We start from the raw sequence: 10001 nt of genomic DNA, 5'->3' as shown, positions 1-10001 counted from the left end.
TTCTTTTTAAATTTTGTGACTGACATTCTACTTAAATTAATTTAAAATTGAAATAAACTTTTTTATTAATTGGCATATATATATATTTATATATAATTATTATTATTATTATTATTATTATAAATATATATATTATATCATTTCGTACCCTACCGTCTCCCTCACCGCTCTGATTTACCCGCACTCCAATGTGCGGTTATTTTTTAGATCGCCGAGTTCACGATGACCATAACGTTGATCCGGAAATCCTGAAGGGGCTCTGTCTTTGATCCCTTCTCCACTCCGATACTTATTGCAATCTATGGATTCTATGCCGGAAATCATCGAGATAAGTTCTGATGAGGATGAAGGCGCCGGCGTCGGCTTAAGGGTTCCGGAGGAGACCAAGGTGCAGCCCGGCGGGAAGAGAAAGGGAAAAGATGGCGGTGGCAACGACCTTAGGCCGGGAGGTTCACTTGATGAGTCGGATGACGACGACTGCTTGATTCTTGATGGGGTTCCGGAAAGTGTGGCGGTAGGCACGGAGTATGTGGAACTCGGCGGTGAGATGTTGGATGAGATGCTCATTGTAGGAGAAAAGGGCCAGGTAATAGCTGATGGAACTTTTCCTATTGGAATTGTGCGATTGTTTTAAGGTTATTGCACTCAACTGGTGTTTTTTGGTTGTGAACTGCATTGTGTGCCATGAATTTTCAGCTCAATTGGGGTTTTATTGTTCTTGAGGAGAAGTGGAATGCTTCAGTGCTCTTGAGTTAAATCACCCTTATCGCTTTTTTTTATCCTTATGCATAATGAATCTCTTTCATGTTTTATTATTAGTATTATTATTATTTTTCTTTTGTGCTAAAAGAAACACGATCTTTTTAAGAATTTTGGATTAAAAGAAATCACATAGGGTTGTCTATAATTTTTGGTTTTTAATGGACATGGTATTTTAGATTCTATAAACAAGAAAATGCGAAATATGGACAAATAAGATAAAATTTAGGCATTGAACAAAAAGGGGTAAAATCCATACATTGATACCTGATTTGTTTGCAACCCAAGCGTTCAATTGAGGCTTGCGGCAACCCAAGTATTGCTTCCTATGCCCTAATCTTGTCAAATTTCTATATAGGAGTACAAATGAGTCCAATCGATGAGCCATGCCTAGCCTGAGCTTAACTCATCTCGATTAATCAATCGCCAGCTTAGGTTCATACATAGATTGATTGATATCGGGCTTAGTTTAATCAAGCTCTGCCTCAATATTTTGAACTTAGATTGATCAAGGTTCGGCTTGAACTCAAGTAGATTGAGGTTATGTTCGAACATGAGTGGGCTCATTTTCTTTGAAAATCGAAAGGATGAGGATGAAATTGGAAATATTTATGAACTTATAATAGAGCTAAGAAATCTGAGAGAGATTAGACAATTGAAATTTCATTATTTTTTCCCATTCTTTTATAAAATATCAAAACTATAATATTATTAGAATTTAAGAAAAAAAATAAGCCAATTCACGAGCAGAGAAGACTTTAGGTTATTGACTTGACAAGTTGGCTGATAGGATTTAAACCTTGTGATGGGGATATGGTCATAGGCCCTCGCCCCTTGTCTAAGGATCTCTAATTGTACACTCATATGTGGGCTGATTACTTCTTACGTAATCATTGAATCTTCCCTATTCATTCAAAATGACAGCCATCAATTCTCCGTCGGGAAATCCATGCTAATTATCTTCCAGTCATCACGACTATGCCAGCCCAAATGGAGGTGTTATAACATCTTAACAATATTCTTCATAACCACCTTGCCACATTGATAATGTTGCATTGGATGCCAAACAGACACTCCTACAAGCAGCTCTTGTGACCAACTACTTCAACTTTGAGGGAGAGCAGAGATTTGGGTGCTCAAGTCGCCTCCATATGCTGGCTCTAAATGATGATTTGAACGGATTTTACATACTTCGAATAGGTTTTGCAATTGCACTCCTTCAAGCATGTATGATGTGTGTACTTCCTTCGTGTATATTGTATGTGCTCAAACTTGTGCTAGTTATTTTGCATTGGGTGTGAGGTTGCTTTTGCTTGATTGTGAGTGTTTGTGTGTCAATGTGCTCATGAGTTAAATGTGCAAGAGCGTGTATAGATGTTAGCCTGCATCCCTGTGAGCATTTACTTGTGTTGATTTTGTATTTTGGTGGACCATGTAGCATGAGGGCGGCTGCTTGTAGATTGTCGATTGCCTAATCCCAACCATTTGGGGTCACCAACTAGATTAAAAAGATGCTTTACAAATGATAGATTTCATTTTAACTCATTTGAGTAAATGAGTCAGGAAATTAAATCATCATTTTGGATGAATTTTGAAGGTGTTTGTAGTGTTTAAAACTTTTATTGATTTTCAACTGAAGACTTGACTATTTTGCAAGGACTCCTGAAGATATCTGTACCATTCTTTTTTTCTTAAAGCAAAAGCATTCCTATCCAGTATTTGCATGGTTACTACGGATTTCTTTCACTTAACGGTAACATGAATTAACCTTTGATGATTTTGAAGCCTATTTGATGTTTATTAGTGGTGAATTTATTCGGAAGGAGCTAGTTTTGAGTCTTGACAATTTAAAATGTCAGCTAAATATTATGTTGTATTGCACTCCGCAGGTTGTCAAAACTGCTGTTGTGATTGATGAAAATGTGAAATCCAATTCCTTTTCATTTTGGGTTGCCTGTTTTACTATCCATCATCTCTTGAAACTGTCTGCTTGGACGACTGAGATTTTTAATTAACTTTGTTAAAATTTATTGGCAAGACAAAACCTTTCAGTTTGTCTAAATTTAAGCTGGGTATGTCTAAAGGTTAATTGTGGTAGATAATTTGTTCATACTGTTGATGAAGTTATGAGCAAGATTATGGTATATCTCAGCCTTCAAGTGGAAGAGGAAAATAGGGTAATGATATACCATCAAAAAATTATCTTGATTGGGCACGAATCTCGAAGCAAAATCGAGTTGGAAACTTCCAAAATTACATTTAGAATCATATGCACTTTGATTTTTGCAACCTTACAGTCGGACTGAACGTCTCGGAAATACAAACTCATTGACACCAAATTCGACTCAATCCGAGCTTAAATGGGTCCAAATCGAAGACTCAAAGCATCTTTGGAAGGTTCAAAGCATAATTTGGATTACCAAACGGTTTCCAAACGTGACATGCTTATAGTCGAATCAAGCGGCTTGATGAGATGAATCCAACGAGCCCAAGATCGACGAATTCTGATATCATTAAGACATTCAAATGTCCAGTAAACGATCCATGATTAAGGGATTCAACATCGGCCGTCCATTCAAACCACTCTCAGTTTACCCTTGATCTTCCTCCTATTTACTTGCCATGCCACTATCAAAAAACTATAAATAGACCTTTCATTTCTTATGAAAAGGGGAGCAAGGAGGCTCAAGCAAAGAAGCAAGGAAGAGAAGAAGAAGGAATAGAAGGAAAAGAGCCCTCTTGCCACCAGAATCCTCCTCGACCACCATCGGACTTCAGCCCGGCCACCGACTGTTGTCGGACTTCCACCTAGCCGCTGACTAACATCTACCCGACACTAGACTTTCATCCATTGCCAGACTTCCGCTCCTCGCTAGACTTTTGCTAATCGTCGAACTTTCGTCGGATTTTTACCTAACAACAAACTTCCGCCCGTCGCCGCACTTTTGCTTGTTGTCGGACTTCTACCCGACGCAGAACTTCCGCCCATCGCCAGACTTATGCCCGTCATCGGACTTCTACCAGACGTGAAACTTCCACCCGTCGCCGGACTTCTGCCTATCACCGGAGTTTCGTCAAACTTTTACCTGATGCTGGACTTCCGCCAGTCACCATATTTCTACCTGATGCCGAACTTCTACCCGATGACAGACTTCCGTCGACTACGGTCCCTCCGACCTCCGTCACCAGATAACAATCTTTATGACATCTGTCTCCCGCCGACTATGATCCTTCCGACCTCCGTCGCCAGCTGACTACGGTCCTTTCAACCTCCATCGCCAGTCAACGATCCTTCCAACCTTCGTCACTAAACAGTGTTCTTTCCGACCTCTGTCGCCTAACAACTATAGTCCTTCCGACCAAACGAACACGTCAACAGTGATTCTTTCAATTTTCACCATGTAACACACTCTATATGATGTATATTTGTTACATCAAGCCAAGGCCTTCCCTCCAATGTAGGGCCTCATTTGTAATCGATTGCAAATACTAGTGGATTCATTCAAATTGGGCTAGACCTCATGGTTTTTACCCTTTTCAAGATGCCCACAAAACCTTGGTGTCTCTTATAAATATTGCACCCTCTCTCTTATCTGATTGTGTGTTGGATCTTTGTACAAAGCTAAGATGCTAAACTTTATACTTCTCTACCGTCGTGAATATTCCAAGATGCAACAGGTAAAAAATTCTTAATTGCAGCTGTATCAAAGTTTTGATTACCTTTTGTGTATTATTGCAGCAAGCGAAAGTTGGGTTTTGAATAGGTAGCTGAATACTTTTGTTTGAACTCCAACTCTTAATACCTGTTTCGAACCTGGAAAATGATAGCATGAAGCAACCAATATATTTTCAATGGCCTCTGTTAAACCATCAGCATCACTGAAAGAACTTGAAACAAGGCTTCTTGCCAATACCCGGTTTGCTTTGTACTTCAATATGATATTATGATACTTCATGACTTTCTCATCATGGTGCATTTTCCTTTTGTCTGTACATGATTTATGAAATCAATCTTCCTATGTCTTTCATTATTGTAGTGATTTTTCAATCATAGAACCAAATAAAAATATGTATATTCATTTCAAAGGAGAACACTATTAGTGATTCTAAGAAAATTTAGAGTGACATATCTACAATACTATATAAGTGTGGTTTGGGATTCCTGCCAAATGCAATCTTAGCCTTTCTTTTTATTTATCAAAGATGAATCCAAATCATTCATTTTATTTACACATTAAATTTATTTTTTAACTTGATCTATTTAATTAAATGCATGGTTTTAATTGCATTTAAGTAAAAGCTAAGTGTTGGAATGCAAAAGATTTTGATTGTATTTACTTCTATATTTAAATATAATTAATTAATATATTTATTTGCAATATATTTTTAATTTATACCTATCAGAGCAATTATTAATATAATTCATTAATTAATATTATTCAATAATATTTGTTAAAAATTAATAATAAAAAATTAAAGTATAATTTTTAATTAATTATTTTATTAAAGAATCTTTACATCTATAATACTATTATAAAAGCTATTTGAGTTTTACTCCCAAACAAAATTTTAGCCTTTCATTTTTATTATTCAAATAGAATCATGGCCTTTGATTTTATTATCTTATCATGATTAATTGATAATTTTAAAAATAATTAATATATTATTACTTTTCATAAGAGCAAAATTTTCATTTAAGCTTAATAAAAGAATAAATCGTTTAAATTCTTTAATACTTATTAGTCTTCTTTAATTAAATATCCCTTTGTATTCCGCTCTTCGTATCCCCTAAATAAATGAAGAAATCATTTAAATGTATTACTTCTTAGTATTTCTTCATATTAATTAAATACCCATTTATACTAAAAAAACCCATTTATACTCTGCTATTTGTATTCCCTACTGTTCCTAAACTAAATCTCAACAGTAAAAATAAAAATGACAAAAATATTGCCCGTTCATTCCATCGCAACCCTTGGGATTCCTACGTGCACCCTTACTGTTCTCTCATATTTATATAATTTGTGCACTCAAAATTATCGTAAACTCCTTCCTCTCGCTTACGAAGTCCCTCGTGAGAAACAAACCCAGCAGCTCGGTCCCGATAGTTGTTTTTTATCAGCCTTCACGTTGCAATTATGTAGCCCTCACTCCACCATCTCATATCTCCTCCCATAAACTCTCCACACAGCATTATCGTTGTTGCTTCAGTCTATGCTAGATTATTATTTAGCCAAAAGTTTAAATCCTTTCCTAATGTCTGATTATGTAACTGGCATGTTTTTGCTCTTTCTCCTATTCTTCTTTATCTGTTTCTTCTATTTTCTGATATGATTTCTCTTTGAAATTGTTAATAGTTGCTCCTCCTGCTCGTTCCTCCTTTCACCCTTACAGAGGTTAGCAAGTAATCATGATTTCAGTAATAAAAATTTCATTTCTTCTACTATTGATTTCATTTGGAGAAAGTTTCTAACAACTCACAAAAAAATAATTTTCTCTATTTTTTATCTTTACATAGGAATCGTGACTATGACTTATGGGCTAGAGGTAATGCACATTTCTCCCATTGATAAGACTGAACAAATGCTAATTTTTGTTTTATTGAGGTTTTCCTTTTCTCAAAAGGAAGCTAATGCTCTTTTTCTAACGTCTACTAAAATTCAGGGATACATGACCCATCAATATTTTGAGGGCCGTAAGGGCATAATCAAGTTTGGAGTTGTTCAGGTCTGTTCTATGACCATTAGAAAACTAAAGTAAAAAAATAAAATAATAATAATAAAGTTATGAATTTACATCCCGACTATATGTGAGATTATTGATGTATTTTTCTATATTTTTTCAATATTTTCTCTTCAGTGGATGACCGTAAAAAGAGGAATCGTTCATGCTGGAAAGCCAATCGGCGACAACAACAACAACAACAACAACATCAAGCCTTTGTCTCACTACGTGGGGTCGGCTACATGAATCCTTTTTCACCATTGTGTCATATTAAAAGTCAAATTCTCATTTAAATCAAATAAAGAAATATCATTTCTAATATTTTCTAATCAAATCTTTTTAGGTCTACGTCTACCTTTCTTAACATAAGTGAAATCTATTTTTTTTTTATCTCACATCTGAATTTTGATACTTATTTATACAATTCCTAAATACTAAAATAATTTTAAAATTATTCTTAAACCTAACTTTTGGATGTCTCTTAATATAAAATAAATAAATGAGATAGAATTATCACTCAATCTCAAAATTATTGTTATTAATTATTTAACTATAAATATTTATTATTTGGCTAATACAATTCAATAGCTTTCAATTATATATGAATTAATAATATGGTTATAAAAAATAATGAATACTTTTCTCATAACTGATAATATAAAATAACTTTTTTTTTTCATGTAGGTTTTTAATTGCTTTGTAATGTGTTGCGTTTGTAAACAATTTGCATGTTTTTTATCGTCTAATTTGATGCAATTGTTAACCTATTTATTATTGTAGCAAATGAAGTAGATTATTTATTTATTTATTTATTATTATTTTTTGCAGCAATACATTTTTAATTGAAGAAAAATAGGTTATATTAATTTTTTAATTGGCAATATAATAAGTAACTATTTTGACTCATAAATTACCTATTGAAAAAGTAAGGGTGAGATAGTTGAAGATTAAGATCAAAAGGAAAACATATTATGATAATTTTAATTAATTTATTTGTTATATGTTATGTTCTTATAAATTTGTTATCCCCAAATTTGTGTGATAGGATTGTGAAATAAATTCATGCATTCAAGCTTTAATTATTAATTCATATAAATAAAAAAATCATATTTTTATAAGATTATTTTTTATTTGTACAATTTTATTCATGTGTACTTTGTTCATAATGATTTACGAGCACAGATTTAACACAACAGCAATAAATAAGGATTCGAAATGTTGACTTCAAATAATTGAGATAAGATTGATGATGGTGATGATGATGATGGTTGCTGTTCAAAAGATGTTCTTCCATTTGTAATTAATATTCATTCTTCTCTGTTACCATGCAGTTTGCCTGCAGGGATTATCCACACCCTCGCTATCTATGTGCTACATTCTTGTTCAGCATGACTCCACACAGAAAGCATTGTGACATGGTTAGGTCCTTCACCTACATTCCCTGCAAAACATTCTCATCCTTTTTTTCCTATGCGAAATGAATCTCATTATCTTCTCCGTAGCGGAAAATTATTACGTGCGGCGTCCGGCGTCCAGATTCGCCTCCGGACGGTCCGGACACCGCACATAATAAACTCTTCTCCGTAGCACAGTTCTTCGCTTCTCAAGGTTTGATTTTTCTTGTCCTGTTTTATCTTTTTTACTGCTGGATGCTTAAAATTGCAGTGCCACTGCTATGTTTGTGACTGCCCGGCTCCATGCATCTACTGGGCAAACCATTGCAGTTCAACTCATAAGGAACAGTCCTGGAGAGTTGAACGGCAATTATTCAGGAGAAGAAAGAGAGACCAACAGCTCTCACATCGGCGTTTCGATCTTAAACCCGCATTTGCCAGCCTGAATCGACCTGTTCCAAAATTGGCACCATCCTTTTCGTCCCCAAATGCTAAAGCTGTACAACGTTTTCATGTCAAAACTTCCGTAGCTCGCCCGAATCCACTAGTTTCAAAGCCGTCGCCGTCGCCGCCCTTATTGCCAAATGAACCTATACAACTTGCTCAGGCAACCAGATGTAGGGAACCACCCCATGTCTCTCAAGAAATAGGTGCCTCCCGCCCGAAAGACATACTATGCGAGATTTACAAGAATTGTCCGACGGTTATCTCTTGTCGCCGGAGAATACCCCCACCTCTTCAACCTGCTGAACTATCAGATACCGATCAAGATGGCTGAAGTTAGAAAGTTGAACATCAATTTCTCCATTGTATGAGCCACTGCATTATCAGGATTGATATCAGAGAAATAACTACTCCAGAAGATTTTGATCAGTGCAGTCAATAATTGCTGCCGGAGATGGCTCCAGCAAGCTTTTAAGCTGATGTAAGAACCATCTGTGGCTCATCGCCTTTATGGAATCTGGACTACAATCAATCTAATTCAGCTGAAATCTCACTTAAATTCTATATTTGTGGGCACTAGATTTATAAAATGTTTAAGGCTTCGTTTGGGACGACTTTTTTATTGCTTCTTAAAGCAGCTTTCTAGTATAAAAATTTTAATTTATGTATTAAGAAGCTGCTTTAAGAAGCAGAAAAAAAACCGTCACAAACAAAGCCTAAATCAACTGGAGAGTCGTTATGATTGTAAAGTGGTAGCTTTTCTCTGGTAGATTAGGGTATGTGTTAAGTGGCTCTTTGTGAAGCTTTTCAGTAGTTCAGAAGATTGTATAGTTTGTGTTGTTGTAAAATTATTATCAATCTTGAAAATCTGGTTTTTGTTACCTTTGTTTGGTTTGTAGGCTGCCTTAGCTTTGTTTTTTAAATATTTGTTGCTTCTATATCATATTAAGATTTCGTTTGGGGTGATTTTCTTATTGTTTATTAAAGTAGTTTTTTAGTACAAATTTTTTAATTTTTATACTTTATACTATAAAGTTGTTTTAAAAAGCAGGAATTAAGCTGTCCCAAACAAAGCCTAAAGTTTGTTTTAAGATAATTTTTTAAATCAGTTTTTTAGTATAAAAATTTTTAGTTCAATAAATTTTTTAGTAAAAAGTTGTTTTAGAAAGCAATAAAAAAATTGTCCCGAACAAAACTTAAAGCTTAAGTTATGAATGAAAATGGTATCATATTAAGAATTTGTTTAGTTTGATTAGATTTTAAATTATGATTAAAGTTAAATAATGAATGTTTTAGGGATGTTATGATGATGATCAAGGCTTAATAATGTTTAATTATGGTAATTAAGTATATGATGATTATTTAATCAAGTAATCACTTATTCATAAGTAAATATTTATTATGGTTAATTATGAATTAGTCATTTTTAAAATTAAGATCATTATGATTTAGCTGTACTTTTTTTATTTACTCAAGATAGGTTGTTAAAACATTAAATAAATTTAATTTAAATAGATAAATCTATACAACAACAACATCATCAAGCCTTTGTTCCACTATGTGGGGTCGACTACATGAATCATTTTTCTTCATTGTGTCATGTTAAAAGTCAAATGCTCGTTTAAATCTAATAAAAAATATCATTTCTAATATTTTCTAACCAACTTTTTATGTCTACCT

The 10001-nt window shown here is 34.2% G+C and overlaps 1 protein-coding gene across 2 annotated transcripts; it reads left to right on the top strand.

Annotated features, from left to right (window-relative positions):
• Window positions 1-155: 155 nt before the first annotated feature.
• LOC110095439 (pirin-like protein At1g50590) lies at window positions 156-9202 on the top strand. Of its 2 annotated transcripts, XM_028691879.1 has the most exons (5): window positions 156-586; window positions 6424-6486; window positions 6619-6716; window positions 7815-7901; window positions 8149-8290. In XM_028691879.1, exons 1-4 carry the CDS (start codon window positions 302-304, stop codon window positions 7873-7875), a joined length of 507 nt encoding a protein of 168 aa, XP_028547712.1. In that variant the 5' UTR covers window positions 156-301; the 3' UTR covers window positions 7876-7901; window positions 8149-8290. The 2 variants fall into 2 exon arrangements, with proteins under 2 accessions (XP_028547712.1, XP_020676643.1); XM_020820984.2 differs by lacking the exons at window positions 6424-6486; window positions 6619-6716 and having other exon boundaries at window positions 8149-9202.
• Window positions 9203-10001: the final 799 nt, after the last annotated feature.

Source organism: Dendrobium catenatum, unplaced genomic scaffold (assembly GCF_001605985.2).
Source record: "Dendrobium catenatum unplaced genomic scaffold, ASM160598v2 original_scaffold_76759, whole genome shotgun sequence".
NCBI classification, from domain to species: Eukaryota; Viridiplantae; Streptophyta; class Magnoliopsida; order Asparagales; family Orchidaceae; genus Dendrobium; species Dendrobium catenatum.
Note: the sequence above shows the minus strand (reverse complement) of the source record. Positions and strands in the feature narration are given on the sequence as shown.